The 18,776-nt window shown below is 41.4% G+C and overlaps 1 protein-coding gene across 2 annotated transcripts; it reads right to left on the bottom strand.

Annotated features, from left to right (window-relative positions):
* Window positions 1-271: 271 nt before the first annotated feature.
* Window positions 272-18,448, bottom strand: mapk8ip2 (mitogen-activated protein kinase 8 interacting protein 2). 2 transcript variants are annotated; one of them, XM_037254105.1, is made up of 14 exons: window positions 17,963-18,448; window positions 12,482-12,587; window positions 9,307-9,546; window positions 9,138-9,216; window positions 8,542-8,643; window positions 6,049-8,269; window positions 5,436-5,644; window positions 5,160-5,235; window positions 4,743-4,915; window positions 4,472-4,581; window positions 4,259-4,381; window positions 3,231-3,301; window positions 3,057-3,155; window positions 272-2,737 (listed from the first exon to the last, which is right to left on the bottom strand). In XM_037254105.1, exons 1-14 carry the CDS (start codon window positions 18,025-18,027, stop codon window positions 2,665-2,667), a joined length of 3,747 nt encoding a protein of 1,248 aa, XP_037110000.1. In that variant the 5' UTR covers window positions 18,028-18,448; the 3' UTR covers window positions 272-2,664. The 2 variants fall into 2 exon arrangements, with proteins under 2 accessions (XP_037110000.1, XP_037109999.1); XM_037254104.1 differs by having other exon boundaries at window positions 8,440-8,643.
* Window positions 18,449-18,776: the final 328 nt, after the last annotated feature.

The raw sequence follows: 18,776 nt of genomic DNA on the forward strand, positions 1-18,776 counted from the left end.
TGGGGAGGGGTTCTATTGTTTTTTTAAAACGTTGTGAAAGGACTTGGGCAATAATGCTATTAGGCTAAATATCAGATTGTGACCTCCAGTTGTCTGTCTCCAAAAAACAAAGCCGGAAGTTGTAAAACAATACAACACACATGTAATTTTAAGAGAGAAAAAAGTAAAGATTATGAACAAAGAATTATTTAAGAGCGTAAAGTCATTGCACATTGCGAGACTAAAATATTACGCTATGTCCGTACTGTAACACTAAAGACATGATAAACGGTTTCAGACATCAAGCATATATTTTATTCGTAAGACCAAATTCATGACAAAGCAGATTCTATTATTTTCCTCCCTTGAGTTGTACAAGTTTTGAAAGGTAAAAGATATGTTGCTCAGTCACATACTGCACTGTGTTCCTCTAATGTACGTAGTCTACACAAACACCTTAACCCATTAGCAACGTAGCCACGCTATGCCTCATTGCCTTAACCTTTTTGTATCGAGGCACAACACCCCGGTCACTTCATTGTGTCCTAAAATAATGGCAAAAAATATTGAACCGTTCAATTATTGCGGATAACATACAAGAATGTGTTGTTTCTTTTAGGTTGTTGTCTCTTTTGAATCCATGACACACTCCGTAATTGGATAACAGATAAAAAAAATGGACACAGCACTACTTGGGAGCCTCTATGGTTATATACACCAGCGAAATGACAGCATTGGGATGGATGGAGATAATAGCCGAGCCCTGCCAAAATTCTGACAATACCATTTTGTCTACTAGTGCGCTGAATTGTGAGAATACTACTACATGGCACTCTCCTGTATAAAAGCTGTTAAATACTCTGCATATTGGAGATTATACGACTGATGCCCTGTCGCCACACCAAAAGCAAGAAATAAAATGTGAGCACGCATGCGACGATCATGAAGTTTTTTTTGTCCAACTTTGTACCTAAAAGTTTATCCACTTTCATTCAGAATAGAAACAAACAAGATGTCTTTACGACACGCCAGAACAGTCGTTGGAGTGAAGATATGGCTTTTCAGTGGGCTTCTGGGCTGGCTGACAAACAAATAAATGATTGTTACATACCATGGTCTTGTCCTACAATCACGTTTTAGGGCAACACTTAAGAGAAAATAACTCTTCAACCAGAATACAAGTGTGATGTTATGAAAAGAAAAAAGTTGTAATGTCATAAGGGAAAAGTTTTTTTTGTGCGTGTGAACTTCCATACAATCAAGAATTAGTTTCAAAATTAGCCGTAATATTAAAGGAAAAAGGTCCTACTTATTTAAGAAAGCATATTATAAGAAAAAGATTCTTCTTCTTATCCTTTTTTAATCAGAAAAAAAGTACTAAATACAGGAAAAAGGTTTTAAATTTTGGCGGCAAAACTCCTAATTTTAGGAGAAAAGATTCCTCTTTAGATTTCGAGGAAGTTGTAAAAAATCAATTAATCCCAGAACAAAAAATCACAATATTATGGGAAAAAATGTATGAGAACATATAATATTACAAAGAAAAGTAACAATATTTTCATCAAGTTGTAACAATAACACTAAAGGCCATAACCTCATAAAATTGTCGTAATCTTGCGAGAATATTCTAGTATTCACAGTTCATCATACACAAATATTTTTTAGGAGGATAAATTTGGATTGTTATACATAAAAAATCCTGCAATCTTACAAGGATAAAAAAAAACTACAATCATACTGGAATTAGAAAACCAAAACAAATTCCTTGAAACATTGCGAGAAAAATTTTAACTCCCCCAAACAATCGTATTCTCAAAAAAGTCATGATGTTGCAACAAAATTTTGAAGAAGAATAAAGAAAAAAATGCCTAACGTCTGCTGTCCACAAAAACATGGACTAACCATTGAACATGACATGTGGCCTTTTTATTGTATTATCGTTCGTTTATCTTGCACAATGCGGTACAGTGATACTTTTCAACAATCAACCATCCTTTTTCCCTCATAATATTACATCCTTTTACTCAGTCACATCACGACTTTCTGCTTATAAGATTATTTTTGGTCATTATCTGATGACTTTTTCTTTTCAGTGTGGCACTTAATACAACCGAGTTGTATTATCCAAATTGATGATATTGACGTCATGTTCGGCGAGATAACGAACCTTTGTGAGTGTGGATGAGGCGTTGTTTGTACGTCTACTTCCTATATAACTATTTACAGCACACGGTATTGTACGCGACACCAAGGTAAGCTGACTGCACTCTCTGCCACTACTCTGCTGCCGTGTGACTACCAGTAGAAACCCAAGTAGCCTGGAACATGAAAACAAATACATATTTACAAACCTTGTCGAGCCGCTCGCCTATGTTCCTGAATACATGACGCTGTGTGCGGTAAATCCTACGAGCCATGCATTGGGAGAGTGACAGGTCGCTAGTAGGTAGATAGGTAAGTAAGTAGGCAGGTGGTTTTCATGTGAGAAGAGGAACTTTCATACAGCTCAGCACTTTATGTTTATCTCCTAGAAAATGGTCAAAGGAACCATTCCGTTGAAATGGAGAGAAGACGGATTTGCCGTTGAACCGAAGAGCCCAGTCTCAGAGGAGCGAGAAGAAGAAGAAGAAGAAGACAAAGAAGCCCTCTGATGACAAAGTGGATGAACGTACGAGGCGATGCGGCTTACTCCAGATAGATGTCCTCAGTGGGACAGGCGTACTCCACGTGTTCCTGGTAATATTCCTGGAAGGCCCGACTAAGCAAAAGACACACAATTAAATGTCTTTGCTGCTAACGCATGGACACAGATGAAGAAATAATAAATGTAGTTTTTCCAAACGCTTCCCAAAGGAGAAAATGGAATGAAAATTTAAACTAATGACTAGCAATTTTTGTTTTTAAGTGAATTTTTTTTTATACTTTACAGTAGTTACTGTAACTTCACTAGTTGAAATGTAGAAAACGTTATAAAGAAGTATGTATTTCCTAAGGCTCTTATTAGTCAAAGTTTGATGGCACCAGAGTATTTCTATTGGTGTTACATTGGTTTTTAATGTAAGACTATTTGCACTCACCCAACACACTCTGCTACGGGTCGCATGGACTCTTGGGAGACAAACACGTGACACGCAAACCTGCTCAGCATGGGGTGCTTTGTGATGAAGCCAAAGTAGCTAGGAAAAAGAAAAGCAAAAATCAGATCGTACATCATCACCCGCACATCATGGGCGAAGGATCTGATCAGTTACCAGTTGTTTTTGGGATGACAACCGCAGAAAGAGATGTTCTTCATTTGGAAGAAGTGACTGCATCTGTCAAACTGATGACAGAAAGAGAAACAAAGCTTTCTATTAAGTGTATTCACCGCTATTTAAATTCAAAATTGGATTTTGATCTGACGAACCTCATTCCCTGCTGTGTCATGCATCTCTTTATAACCACTACACGTCAGACTTTTTATTTTACAATCATAATCGAGAGCTTACAAAAAGAAAAAGAGACATCTATCATACTATGGAAAGCCATTTAAGAATAAATTCAATAGCCTTGTTCTCCAATGGTCCATGAACTACGTACGCTCTTTGTCCCCGCTAGCGAGACAAATCAGCACGCTAGTAGCATGACTATGTCTTACTAGCAACAGACTAAGTCAGAGTCTTCAATGAACATACCGTCTTTTTCCGTGCATAATGCGGACCCTAAAAATGGCATGTCGCTGCTGGAAAAAAGCCTGTACCCATGTATAATACACACCCAACTTTTGACTCTTACTTAAGTCCGTAAACGTAAAATTATTTCAGAAAAAAGATCATCTTTGGGAACAACCGGATGTTATTCTGCCGGTCAGTATCACTGCGCATGCGCTAGCAAACTCGATAGCGAAGAAATGTTTCGGATTTGTGTAGGGTACATTGTGACAGCAAACGAGCAGGTGATCGAGCAAGCGTCTGATACGAGAGCATTGTGTTCGTATGGAGCGTGTTTGAAGTGAACAGCAGAGAAGAAAGGAACAAACAAGAAGAAAGGTGTGATTTCAAGTTTTATTTCGAGGGAGATTTTCTTCAAAAATTGTTGTACCCATGCATAATGCGCACCCCAGATTTTAGGACAATAAATTAATTAAATCTTGCGCATTATGCACGGAAAAAGACGGTAATGTGCGTTTTTTTTTTTTAAATGTGGGAGTAAAGACAGAGTTACTATATTTCTACCACTTTCAAAATTAGGCATTACTGTACAAGTATGTTTGTCTCTACGGGCTCTACGTTCTCCTTACCTCATCCAGACAGTCGTATTCATCCTCCAGACTCATGATTAGCTTCACTCCTTGCAAGCTAATCTCCAACTCACACAGGGAGGGGGGCCGCACGTGCACCGTTCGCTTCCTGGACAGTGCAATCTTCCGCAAAGGAGATAATGGCACAAATAAATACGGAAGATTTTCACAAAAAACTTGGTAAGCCAAGTCGGTTTTTAATGTTTTGCTTACCTTCTGCATGGCAGCGCAAAGAATTCCATTGCCTTGATGTTGAGGGACCTCGACGGACCCCAAGAACTGCACGTCGAATGTCTCTATCCATGCTGGGTTACGTTTCATGGCTGGACAGAATGGGAGTACAAATTTCAAACTGAAATGCGACTCCTGACACTTTTTTTTGTCCCTCCCCAAAAAACGTTTGCCGCGATTTGTTTCTTAATTTTCATTGTCTTAATTTCTCCCATTTAAAACAAAAAACACAAAAGTCAAGTTTTGCCCTCACCCAACATTTCTTTGGCGTGACCGATGACCTCGTGGGCGTAGAAGGCAGGGAAAATGCCACGTTCTCCAGTGCGCATGTTGTAACCTCTGTACCAGTAGTCATCCTCCTCTTCCTCCACATACAGAGGGTCATCCACGTCCAGCTCCAGTTCATCTGCATGTCTTGGAATAAACCTACACGGGAAGGAGCAGGGATTACCACAGCACAACAGAGCAATTCCAGACATCCAATATTGGATGTCACCACTGGGGTGGCAGGTCGGCTGCCAACAATCCCAGCCGGCTTTTGGGTGAGAAGCGGGATATTATACTCTGGATTGGTCACGAGCCAATCGCGAGACTCATTTAGATAAACAACCATTTGCCATTTGATTAACTAGCAACCATTCCAAAGATGTTCAACAATGTAGTATCTCACCTATACACTGCCCTGTGCGTTTGGTCCCTCTCCTCCCCATTGATGGTGCAGGAGAAAAGTCCAAAGGATTCTGTACCTGCATGAGAATCAGAGAGGAAGCTTGTTTAACCTTTAAAAAATAGATAAAAGATCCTAACCTATAGCAAAAAAAAAAAATACCACCCAAAATGAAAATTAAAGGCCATCACTGACTAACAAATGACAATGTTCACATAATTCCACTCCTGTCGTCCAGTGACGAATGAAAATGTGTTTAAAAGGTGCGATGTGACTCACTTGATGAGCGTGATGTGCTATTGACGAAGACGTTGAGGAACTTCTTGGAAAACGGGAGGTCCACCTCAGGGGACGAGTCTCCCGAAGAACTAAGCAGTTCTGGCCTCACCCCTTCGTCATCACAATAGTAGTCCACCTGACCCGTCCTCAAAGGCTCTTCGTCGCATAAAGTGGAGAGCTCACTGTCGTCGCTTAGGACCGATGTGCACCTAAAAGGATGAGGTCTTTTTAAAGAGGCTCATGCTGAAAACTAGGCATTGTGAGCCAAATTCTTGCAATCGGCTGGCAGCCTATGATTTGTTTAAATTACTGAAGATGCAAATGTTCAATGAAAAACATCTAATAAACAGCAACAACAAAATTTGCCTTTTGAGAGATTAATATAATTTATACTCCATAAAACTGTTGCCTCGGTCTCCATACCTTCATCGAATGTACTGAATTTGTTAAATTCATACCTTCTCACACTGATTCAAATGTCATGTCTAATGTCAAAGTGTAAACATTCAATGGAAAATGTCTATTAGTACCAAAATCTGCCCTTTTAAGATATTTACAATATCATATGTAGTCTGGTTAACAATATTTCCAAAATGATACTGTGGTAGCATACCTTCTGAGGCTCACTAGTTCCAGAGTTGTGTTCTCATCAACCACAAGCGTGTACTTCATGGAGTCGTAGGCCAGTCCATCGTCTTCACTGGGTGGCTTCGCAGACAGGTCTTTCTCACATAGTGGGAGGTTACGATCCGGACACGGCTGGTCCGGCATGTTGGTGTCGACAGGAGGTGAACCATCAACCTTTGAATCGCTACCCCTGTAGGAACGTCTTCTCAAGTCATCCAAGAATGGGTATGAGTCCCCTTGGTCATCTTCTTCATCATTGTCCGTGGAGTAGGTGAGGCTGAAGCAACGGTTGGCTTGAGCAGTCGGTATGTCCAGAGTCAGGCTGTGTTTGACCTCAGTGATTCGTTCAATGGAGGCAGATGAGCGACTTGTCGTTCCGGGCTCTGTCTCTCGTCCTACGTCTTTGTCGCTTCCGATACTCTCGCTAAGGCTCGGAGAGTCCATGTTCTTTCTTCCCCCTAGCATTGTCAAGTCATTATTTGGCTCAACGTTCTCCTCTGGTCTTTTGGTGTTCTTGAAGAGTTGATCTGTTAAGTTCTTTGCAGTGGTGGGGACTGGAGCGGTGCATGACGAGCAATCTGTGGATTCGCTTGAAATTTGTTCACAGTTATCAGGACTCAGTGGTTCGATTATGTCACCGGTGGGGTTACACATATAGAGGTAAGAGTTCATGGCTACACCTTCATTTGAAGGCTGCACCATCTTCATTCTCTGACTTTCCTCAGCCATGACCTTTTTGACTTCATACTTCTCTGATCTTATCATTTCTGGCTCCTCATCGGCAAAACTTTCACCATCGCCCATTTCTGAGGATGGTGAGATCGTATCTGACACAGACACCTCCCTCTTGAAGCACTCCTCAGGACAGCTGATTGGGTATGAGCCTTCTGAGATCATCCTGTTGACCAAATTGCTAAGCAGCCAGGGTGAGTCCGAGTTCTCACTCAGGTCGTCCTCACTTTCCGATTCCGAATCCCCTTCACTAGTTTCATCGTAATCATCTGCATCAGGCATAAGTCTGGGTCCCACTGGAAGGTAGAAGGAGCGTTTGAAGCACTCAAGGCTGTGGTCAGGTTCTATCTTGAGCACCATTTGTCTGGACATGCTGTCCTCGCACTGTTGAGGAGGAAGGGTTTCATCTGGGTCAGCCTGGTGCTCGCCAGACAGATCGTCATCCATGTTCTTTAACTCAATCAGAGTTCTGTCATCATTGTACAACTTGGGTGGCAAAATGGGAGAGTCATCAGGGGATGGGGTGGCGATCGTTGGGGAGAGTAAAGGTGATAGAGAGGGTAGGGGAGAAGCTTCTTTGATTGGGTCAGGTTGGCCCAAAAAGAGAGATGCTTTAAGTCCCACAATCCCACTGTCTTGCTCTAACTCAGTATCTGGGTCCAGTTCCTGGTCTGATGTGGGTGAGCTGGCTTCCTCGATGGAGTTGGTGAGATGAGAGGAGCGCCCACTGCTGCTATCACTAGTCAGGTCGAGCTCTGTTTCTGAGATGGACGAGATCATATTCGAGCGCACGGGACCCTCACAAGCAAATTCTATGTCCACTTCTCCATCAAGCTCAGAGTCAGAACCTGGGGAGCTCAGTTCCTTATCCAGGTCTGAAGTCGCATAACATTGTTGGTTCATGTCTGCTATCCCAGGATCTGACGACGGAGAGTGGGACTCATGAGCCGGAACCACCGGAGCTACCAAGGCTGCGGAATCTGAATTTCTGGACTGGTCAGGAGCATCTGAGCGACTGGAGGATACAGAGCTGGAGAATGCTGCCAGCTCGTATGGTTCAATGCATGGGAACTCCACGTACGATAATGGATTCTCCTTGCACACCATATCATACGTCTCCTTGCGCATGAACTCAACTTCAAAGTCTTTGTCGAGCTCGTCGTCAGACAAGGGGGTGTCGGCATCATCGTTGCCTCCCAAAGGAGCAGTAGATGACAAGCAGTGACTGGTTCCATCTGGATCCAAGTCATTCTCGGCTTCCATGCCGGACTCGCTTGTGATTGTGTACGTGTCAGTGGCAAGCCGATTCAAATGTTTGCGGTTGTGGCCGTTGTTGAGGTCATGGTCCACCTCTGTGTCCGAACACTGGGAATGCTCATCAACAGAAGGTACTCTGGTGGTGTGAATTGAAGGGTCAGCCTTTGGTTGAGTGACTTCACCAGGGCAAGGATGGGACTTGAGTTGGCCAAACGAGCCTGACACGATAAGAACAGAGAAAAATAAATGACTTCAAAATAGAATATCAGATGGTGTATAGAATTATGCATAGGTGGTACCATGAGATCAAATGGACAGTAAATGGGCATCAACGATGTTGGATGAAATGGGTTCTAAATTAGCTGGGCAGGCCTTTTATTTCTGTTACCGTATTCAAGCCTCTCCCGCCTGTTGCCCTCCATGTCACAGAGGAGGGGCCTGTGAGGGGAATGGGGGTTCCCACCCTCCCCTGCTTGTTTTGCTGGACTACCTTGACTCTGGGACCCTGGTGACTGGGAAAGCGATGAGGCTGGACATTGGCTTGTCACATGGTTACCATCCTCCAGACATGAGTGAGTTGGAGTCGTGCGGCCTGGAGATGAAGTTCAAATATGTGATGGTTGATTAAGACCAATTTCAATTTATAGCCTAAGGCTTTTGCAAAGCAATTTAGAAATATCAATACAAAGTCAAATGAACCTGATATGACAATTAAAGCGGCAATAAATTGGCCATAGCACCTTAGATACCACATTTAGGCCACATTAGATGGCGTAGAAAACATTCAGGGGTCATTTGGGCAAATTCTTAAGTACTAGTGCTGGTACTTCTCTAAATGGTGATATCTTGAATGGGACAAAATAGCTGAATATTTGTTCATTATCAGGCACAGCTTTTTGAGAATGTTTCGTGTGTCTATTTATGTCAACATGCCTACTCAATATGTTGATTGGTGAAACTGGAAACGGGGGCTGATATTTTTTTAACTTTCCATGGGGCAACATGGAGAGAATTTTGGATGCTACTGTTTGTTTGGTATGTTCCCGGGCATGTTGACATTTCCTAAATAACAAATCCTAATCTCACCCTGTGTAGATGGGTTGCGCAAGGAGTCCTGCCAGCTTTCTTTCTTTGGTGATTGACTGCTGTTGTTGTTCAGTGAATCCTAATGACAAAAAAAGAGGCAGAAATTCATTAAGATCACGTTACATTACATAAAATATACAGCAATTAACGCAGGATTTTTAATGCGAACCTGCGACACAGCCGTGGTAAGGTTTAGCGTGGTGGGTCTGCTTTTCAGGGTGCCGAGAATGGGCGACGGGGGAGGTGACGCTGAGGGAGACGGCGGTGCATCGGGGTCCGCCTCCTCGTCTACCTCCTCCTCCTCTTCCTCATCCTCATCTTCGTCGTCAATCATTTCAAACTCTTGAAAGTCATCGTGGAAGGAGCACACTGGGTGGTGCATGTCGTTTTTCTCCAGAATGAGGGAGTCCTGAGTGAGAGAATGGATGGTAACAAGTGAATACACTCAAGAAACAGTTGGGGAAATGTATGCTTATCTAAGTGCCTTCTTCTTTAACAGCAGGTACTAAAGAAAAAAAACATACGTACTAATCGTATATAGTAAATCCCCTCACATTCTCAGAGCTCTGCCAACGACGCATTTACTAAACTAAACAGTTACCATTTACTGAACGGAATGTAGGTGAAAAACAAAGAGCCAGTGAGGTTGATGGCGGATCAATTTGACACGTCGCTCAGGTTTCACGAGCCTTACGGGAAGGCTCAGCGAATAGACCACACCTTCATCCCCATTTTTGAGTGCAGTCTATTGAGGTTCTGCGGTGTACAACTGCACTGCATCATGTTGCGAGTTATTTCTTATATACATGATACAACAACTAGTGACCAAGCAGTGGGTACAATAACCAAAAATTGTATAGTACTTCAAAAAGTGTATTCAAGTAGGACAATTATTTAGACTTGTGAAAAGTGAAAAGCAGTGATTACAATAATTATTGAAGAAGTCACTCAGTACGTATTGAGTAAAAAAACTGGTGAGTAACTTCCGATTCATTGTTTTTGTAATTAGAACACGAACATCAGTTAGACAAAAATCGAAAAATCAAACATGCTAATTCAGATTTTCTCAGTTGTTTCTTCCATGCTTCACATAAGTAGATCACTGTCAAATCCTTGCCTCCTTGTGGGGTCCGGAGACTTTATGTGCCGTCATGTGACTGCCTGGCTCAGTTTTATTGGAGCAAATGGAGTCAAACGCTAGTGGTTTTCCGTACTATACATCTGCTGGCAACCAATCTAGGACGCATCTTATCTTTTTGTGTGTGACATGACTGGATGGAAGGACGGACGGACGGATTGATGGGTGATACTCTATGTATTGTGTGAGTGACTCAATACTGCAGGGTGAATGTGTCAAGCTCTGTGGTGCAATCTTCCAGAGAGGCATGATTCCTTTCATAACATGACTCATCTACTCTTCAGGGAATCTTACATACACCATAGGACATAGGTAGGCAACTGCAGTCCTTGAGGGTCGGTGTCCTGCATGTTAGTCATAGAAAACATGCAGGTCACCCCCCAGGAGTGAAAAGATAAGCTTTGCTTATACTCTTTTCAACGGAACTTTGCTGTTCACACGGGTCGTTTTAATAGCGGGAAAATCATGGACATTACATGGAGCCACAATCTGATGAATCGGTGTTTTGAAGACAAAATGCAAGATCACAGTCAATGCTGGATTCCACTTCACAGACAATTGTGGATTTGATGTCTATTTTTGCAAGGTGATTGATCAGCTTTAGAGGCTGCATGATGAGGCAGTTTTCTCTGGCTCTCGCACTGCTGTCTTTTTTAATGGACCAATCAAAATCTCTCACATCACAATCCTGCTGACGCTGGCTTTATGTGCCACGCAAATACACGATCCATTGCGAGGAGAGCAACAAATCCTTGTTCAGACTTGATATTAATGCGTGGGTGCTCATCAAAATCCTCATTCCCTGTCCCTCCAATAAAAGCCACCATGACGCTATGCGACCAAAACAAATCTTCATGCCTCAGCTATGTTGTGCCACTGATCCATAGGATGATGATCATAATAATAATAATTGGTTCTGTCAGGATGCATCTGTTTGCACAGCCACCCAAAAAAAAGCATGACTATAAATAGCAACTGTCCACCCCTAGTTGTCATGCAAAAAACATACTCTACCTCCTCAAAACAGGCAAATGGGATATTATGAAGGAAGCATGACACACACACACTTGCCAACTGTGCAATTCTGGTACTGCATGTTTTCTTTAATCAATAACGCCTCTCCATGTCATTCACATGTACTCACACAGGCACGAGATTGCTTCACGGTCAAACTGGTGGATAATTTGACAGCGTTGCAGATATCCCGTAATTGATTTGGGCTCTTCAAAAGCATCTTGAAAGAGCAGCATCCCTGGGCGGAGATCAGTTAGCAAAAACTGCTCATGCATGGAGGCAAAAAGAAGTCAGCACAACCCTTAGATGTCCAATTACCAGACCCGCGAGGCTAATTTTATGCCTCTACCATGGTCGAAAAAGTTGTTAGATGACAGTTTGAGCACCATTAAAATCGGACAAATCAGACACGTTTCAATTTGTATATTGTAACGTTAAAAGTGATCATAAAAAGAGTGAGATTCCTGTACACTGTTGCATAAACTAATGAGACCCAATACAAAGCTACATTGAGAAATTCTGACTACCCACTAGTGAACCAAAATATGGACCAGATTGTTTTTAATATTAGCAGCGGTTAACCATTTTTTTTATAATTGTACGATAGTCAAGGATGTTAAAACATTGACTGTTGCAAATAAAGTTTTTAAAATTGGGACAGTTCAACGATGGGATTAAATATTTCACTCTGTGATCAGATGCCTAAAATAAACCAATTTCCTTCCTTTAGTCATTAAAATACTTTGTTTTCTGTATGATTACACAAGCTACTTTTGAAGGGGCAGACTTGCTCAGATTGAAAACTGAATCCCCGTGACTAATTGGAATTAATCAAGTCTAGGGATTGGGGTCAAAGCATAATCTCAAGGTTGGAGCTTTCGTCACAAAAATCACAACACAATACAACCGTCACCCTTTGCGGAGTCAGTGCATGGAAGAGCAACTGCCACAAGGGGCAACAAGCAAAAATCCAATTCGAAATGTTGTGTGCCTGACATTTCCCTGTCTCACTTTGGTTGCTCTTATTCCTAAACGAGTCTGATCCAGCTCCTGTCAGCAAGATGAATCCCCCGGGGCTACGGTGCATCCTGATTTGTTTTACGGGGAGGCAGTTCGATGCGACTGACTGCGTGTCACATGTACAATGAACGCATGAGTTGTACATCAGGAAATGAAATCTCCTTCACCTCACCTTTTCGTAGGGATCAGAGTCGTAATTGAGACCAATTCCGCAGTCGTCAGTGATCTCAGAGAGATCTTCGTCATCAAACTCCTCCAGGCTGATGTCGTGGGCTGGCCTAACAAATGCAGCAGACACATTACAATCACCACATGCTAGAGTACATGCAGATTTACATTCATCTGTTTTAATTAATTGACTTATCTTTTTTTTTACAAATTATTCCAGAAGAAAATGAAAATTTGGACCAAAAATCTATTCTACTGTACATAAAAAAAATTAAATATGGACCAGAAACTAAAAACTAAATATCAGTCGCAGTATCTATTTTGCATTTCAAAAAAACACACACCAATTGCCAAAAATACACAACAAAATAAATTACACAAACATCCAAATAGTGCAAAATTATCCCAAGAATACAGAGCAAAACTACCATGAAATTCACGAAAAATAGAAATCCCAGCTACCTTGTCCAAAATAATACTATTCAAATTAAGAATAAATAAAAATACCTCAGAATTTACAAACCAATAATCAATCCTATAATGTCGAGCATCTTTTTACTACTGGATCGGATAGAGAGATATTTTGTATTCTTTTGCAAAATAGGTGTTATTTTTTCCCAATGCATTTCAATGGGCATACAAGAATTCCTCCTGCCACTATTTTTAGCCAATATTAGACATTGCGTAGAAGTTGCAAGCAGAGTCGATCTGCTCGCATTCACAAGTCACAGCAGTTCATAAAGTTGATGTGGCGTGTCATGAGCTGTGGCCAGTTTGCGTCGTTCGCCTCAAATTCAACGGCGTCCCAGTGGTTATGGCGTGCATTTCGTTTTCCACAGCAGCTGTCTTAGAATTGTGTCACAAGGAAATGCTGCATTGCAGTGCTTCTAATCGAGGGGAAAGGACACTGCCGCACACTGTGTATGCAAGCAAGCATATGTTGTGCACAATGTCACGGAGCAAATGCTCACGTAAAAGTTGGCAGCTTTTTTTATGTCAGTGTATAAAAACAAACTCAGGAAATAAACTGGCTCTATAGTAATGACCTAATATACCGGAGTTAATATGCATGTGAGCATCTGGGCGTGAGTTGTGGCTAACAGCAGCTCCTTATGAGTGTTCTCGTTTTCTATTTAATTGTTTGTCCCAATGGATAAAGGGCAGAAAATCATCAGCCACTATGGCTCTACCAGACACGACCTTAATTGCTAAATTTTTTGGACTTTAGTCATATTGAACTCAAATTTGTCTGGTAACTCACTGTACGATAAATAAAAATTGTGTAAACAGTAAGCATAATTGTCACTTTGCATCTTTGTCACGCGGAGTTATTCTCTTTTATGCGTCAAAAATATATATACCGCTGAAATATTTCTTGTAGTACTTACAAAATGTCCAGAAGAAGCAAACATTAATAACAATGTCAACATGCCACAGTGATACAATTCTTGCATATTCGCTGTACAACATTGCTATTAAAGCACTGGCACAGGCACCGTGCTCCGTGTCACAACACCTTCCAAGTCCTTCCATCAAAACCGGCGAATGATTCAAAGTCTGCCGACGAACGTGGGCGTCGATTCAGGCTCTGCGGGAAGCGCAAGCTCACTACCAAATGCCTCATCTGGCAAATTATGTGTGAAATCACAAAGTGTGACTCTTAAAACTGCGAACTAATGCTGAGAGATGCTATTGAAATACATGATTAAGGGTCACATTGCTGGCTTTGGCTTGAGCACAAAAATGTTTTTTTGCAAATTGCAAGGGAAAGGTGCTGAAAAAAAAGGTCAATATTCACATGGTACCATAATTTGCAAATATCAAATGAACAAAAGAAGGCATTACAGCAAAAGCATAGAACATGCTCCACAATGACATCATTTTTAAAGAGCCATTAATTTAGTGGAGCTCAATTTCACAGGCTTTTCACCCTGCATGTGCACTTCAACTCATGCCTTTCAAATTAATGAACGAATCCTTTGTCAAGCAAAGCCCATTATACCAGAGACTGAGAGCATATCGTGTACTACTGTCATCAAATGATCTAATGCTACGACTATTTTTCATTATGTACCCGTTTAAGCATCCCAAAGTCCATTTCTAATTTTGACTTCTTGTCACAACAACGACCTCAAGCAGACTGCAAACCATGATCTATTAACGGTTAACCTTTTTAATTGAAACTGAAGAAGTTCATTTTAAAAATTGTAAGCTGAACTTAGTTAGTTTACGACTTTGCGTAGTAAACGAGCTTTCCTTGTACTGATCAAAAAGAGATTTTTGACTTGACTTTCCCTATTTTTTAAAAACAAAGTAACAAACTATAGTGAGCATAAGTGATGCAGATAATGAATGAATATGTAAAACACTCAATTTAAAATAAAAATGACTACATTGTCAACTTACCGTGTTTTTCCATGCATAATGCGCCCCCGTGCATAATACGCACCCTAAAAATGGCATGTCGATGCTGGAAAAAAGCCTGTACCCATGTATAGTACGCACCCAAATTTTGACTCTTACTTAAGTCTGTAAACGTAAAATTATTTCAGAAAAAAGATCATCTTTGGGAACAACCGGATGTTATTCTGCCGGTCAGTATCACTGCGCGTGCGGTAGCAAACTCGATAGCGAAGAAATGTTTCGGATTTGTGTAGGGTACATTGTGACAGCAAACGAGCAGGTGATCGAGCAAGTGTCTGATACGAGAGCATTGTGTTCGTATGGAGCGTGTTTGAAGTGAACAGCAGAGAAGAAAGGAACAAGGCAAAGTGTTGTGAAATAAAATATTACCTGTAATACGCATTTTGTTATTTGCTGATTGAAACTGCTAATTAAACTGTGAATTGAAACTAATAGGTAGAGAACTGAACTCTCGCTCTTTATATAGCTAACGTGTCTTGCGCATCCGGTCTGCGCATACTGTCATGGCGGCCTCCGTATGATATCCGGTCTGCGATGGAGATTAAAAAACAAACAATATTTGACAATAACACACCATCAAGGATTGCACCATCGCATCAAACGATGTGTCGTCAATTATGAATTTTACTGACTAAGTGTGTTGGGCAGGATGGCTGAATGCGATGCGCGATTGACAACAAACAAGAAGAAAGGTGTGATTTCAAGTTTTATTTCGAGGGAGATTTTCTTCAAAAATTGTTGTACCCATGCATAATGCACACCCCAGATTTTAGGACAATAAATTAGTTAAATTTTGCGCATTATGCATGGTAAAACACGGTAATCAATACATAATAATATGGTATTGGTGCTGGGAAATTAATCAAAATCTAATTGTGATTTCAGTTTTGCTTTGGACATCATACAATAATTCTAATCATAAAAACATTCTAATCAAAGAAAAACAATACATGTGCCACAGTGTGGATTTTAAAGTTCCTGCACTGTGAAAGCACCCTGAATGCACCATGTTGCTCGAGCAGCAAGCGTGCGATGTGTGTTATTCCGCATGTTTCACCATACACAACGTAATATTGCATCCAAAGGATGAAATCAACATTCACGGCCAATCAACATTCACTGGGCCGTGAGGTCACGTGTTGTCGAGTAGCATTGATCTGAGAGCTGTGGAGATAAAGCTGCAGGGGTGAAACTAAATCCCTCAAAAGTGCACAGTGTTGGATAACAAATCCTTTGGGGTTGCTAATGTGATTGCGTGTGCATGTGATATAAGAATACATTTTAATCATTTATGATGCTCTACTTATTTATTTTTTTGATAATAACAATAATACATATTTTGTTTCTAATTGCTTTTGAGTAGTGTTTCAAGGTCAAAAAGAAGGACTTATTTTTAGACGTGAATTGTTTGGGTTTGACCAGCGTTCTGTTGCTAATACGTTAACGCACGCTGTACGGAAACTGAATGTGAAATAACAAGTATCAAAAATCTTTTGAAAAATTACAAAAAAAATCGCAACTTAAATCCACAAAATTTGAGAACGGTCCGTTGATGTTTTGTGCTCAATGTTAATATTCTTTTAGTATAAACTGTAGTTCATGTATCCGCTAATTTTATACTCCAACCTATGAATAGTTTGAACATTCACAAAAAAAAAAAAAACAATGAAATTGGCTGAGATGGACTAATAAACATTTTGAGTTGTTCAATATGTGTATAATCAAATTTAAAGCTAGGTGGGACAGAGAACAAAAAAGCAAGTGGCACAGATTCGGTGGAATTGGCCAGACAATATAAAAATATAAAATAGCGTAACACAATATATGTATGTATGAATATATTGTATGTACATTTCTATATTGATTAAAGCAATTCAGATGTGCTCTATCAGAACTCTGTATCAGCACCATACTTAGAATCAAAGACTTGGACTTGGTGCCACAAAACTGTGTGATTGAACATCCTTAAAATATCGTTTTTCTAGAAAACAAAACCCTGAATAATCTATTATTCTGAAATGCTTATATTTTTATTTTTAAAAAATATACATTATTTGTTGTGCAGCATGGTGGTACACTGCTTAGCATGTCCGCCTCACAGTTCAGAGGGTGCGGGTTTGATTCCTCCCCCAGCCCTCCCTGTGTGGAGTTTGCATGTTTTCCCCGTGCCTGAGTGGGTTTTTTCCAGGTCTTCCAGTTTCCTCCCACATCCCAAAAACATGCCTGATAGGCCGATTGAGCACTCCAAATTGCCCCTAAGTGTGAGTGCAGATGGTTGTTCGTCTCTCTGTGCCCTGCGATTGGCTGGCAACCAGTTCAGGGTGTCCCCTGCCTACTGCCCGATGACAGCTGGGATAGGCTCCAGCATGCCCGCGACCCCTGTGGGGACTAGCGGTACAGATAATGGATGGATGGACATTTTAACTTACATAGTGCTGTTTTACTGTGCACTAGTGATGATTTTAAACTATTCATAACATGTTTTGACATTATTATAATTTTTAATGGAAATTGCTTGACAATATTTTACATCCTCATTATGAAACAGATATTCTGGATCTATATTTTCTTTCCTTAATCACATTTTGAGCTGTGCATCTTTTACAAAACGTATGTATGAAACAAACAAATGAATTGAATGACTTGATTTGAGCTCTTCTTGGATGTTGTGACTGACTTGTGCAAAAGTCCCTAATGTTGTGGCCATTTTACTGCATCGCAAAGAGCCATTACATTCTTTTATGGATTTCCGCTCAAGTGTAGCCCCGTGGTGATGATGTCTGCATCCCACTCACACTCGTGTGTTTCATGCATCATCACAATCACTTCCCAGCATCAGCCTGCGTGTACAAAGGCGCCAATCAGGATCAGGGCGTGGGCCTCCACAGCACCGCAAGGCCACAGCAGGCAACAACACCACACTAGAAAGCATATCCACCACCTCTAACATACAAAATGCGCCATTTTACCGCATGTTGCATTGGATTGACGCGCAAGCCTGCAGGCAGAAAACTTCCCCTCCCTCCCCCCGCGCCACGCAGCATCCAGCGCAATTTCTTACCTGCAGCCCGGGGGAGAGAGGGAGTGGAACGTGTTGAGGGAGAACATCTCAGCCCGGTCCGCCATCTTCTCTGACTCGAGAGCCCACTATATCGTGGAGACGATAACGGAAGGGAAACGGCAGTCCATCCACGGCAAGGGCGTTCGTAGGGGCTTTATTTCTCCTTTTTGCCCCCCACCCCACCCCACTCTCTCCGTCTTGTTCAGTCGTGGATGTTGCGCGTGCAGCAGGAGACGAGCATCCACGCAGAGGGCAGGGAGGGAGGAAGGGGAGCTCCGTCTCGGTTTAAATAATCTGCATGGGAACAAAGGACAGTATTCCGAATTATGATCCAATATGTCAGACAAGGTGTCTCCGCTGTGTGGCGAGGATGACGATGACGAGGGTGGAGAGGTTGAAGATGCTGCGGGTGACACACGACGGAAGCTCGCAAGCAGCAGTGCGGAGACGGGCGGGGGGCAGGATGGGGGACGGATAGCGTCATTTAAACCGAGTGGGATGCACGCAGGGAGTGGAGGGATAGTCCACAAGCAGTGACGTCACCGAAGGAAAAAAGCCTCGATTTTAAAAAAATCATAGCTGAATGTTATTTCCAACATGCAGTCCAAAGAAAAAAAATATTTATTATTATTATTTGTCATTATTATTTAAAAAATAATAAGTATTGTTTCACGTGAAATGCAGCAATCTCTATCATTGGTTCCATCAACATCCCTAGTAGTAGCAGTAAGAAGTCAGAAATGACCACCAAATAGCAATGTTGACATTATGAATTACAGTTAAAATTATTTTACATTCATGTTTAAATTGCAGG

Source organism: Syngnathus acus, chromosome 6, assembly GCF_901709675.1.
Source record: "Syngnathus acus chromosome 6, fSynAcu1.2, whole genome shotgun sequence".
In the NCBI taxonomy this organism is placed as follows: Eukaryota; Metazoa; Chordata; class Actinopteri; order Syngnathiformes; family Syngnathidae; genus Syngnathus; species Syngnathus acus.

Excerpts from the sequence above, each read along its gene's own strand:
- mapk8ip2 (XM_037254104.1), bottom strand. The coding sequence starts at position 18,027 with ATGGCGGACCGGGCTGAGATGTTCTCCCTCAACACGTTCCACTCCCTC. Across the intron at positions 9,547-12,481 it reads ACTCTGATCCCTACGAAAAG|GACTCCCTCATTCTGGAGAA; the intron begins GTGAGGTGAAGG and ends TCTCTCACTCAG. Across the intron at positions 3,302-4,258 it reads AATACGACTGTCTGGATGAG|TTTGACAGATGCAGTCACTT; the intron begins GTAAGGAGAACG and ends TTCTGTCATCAG.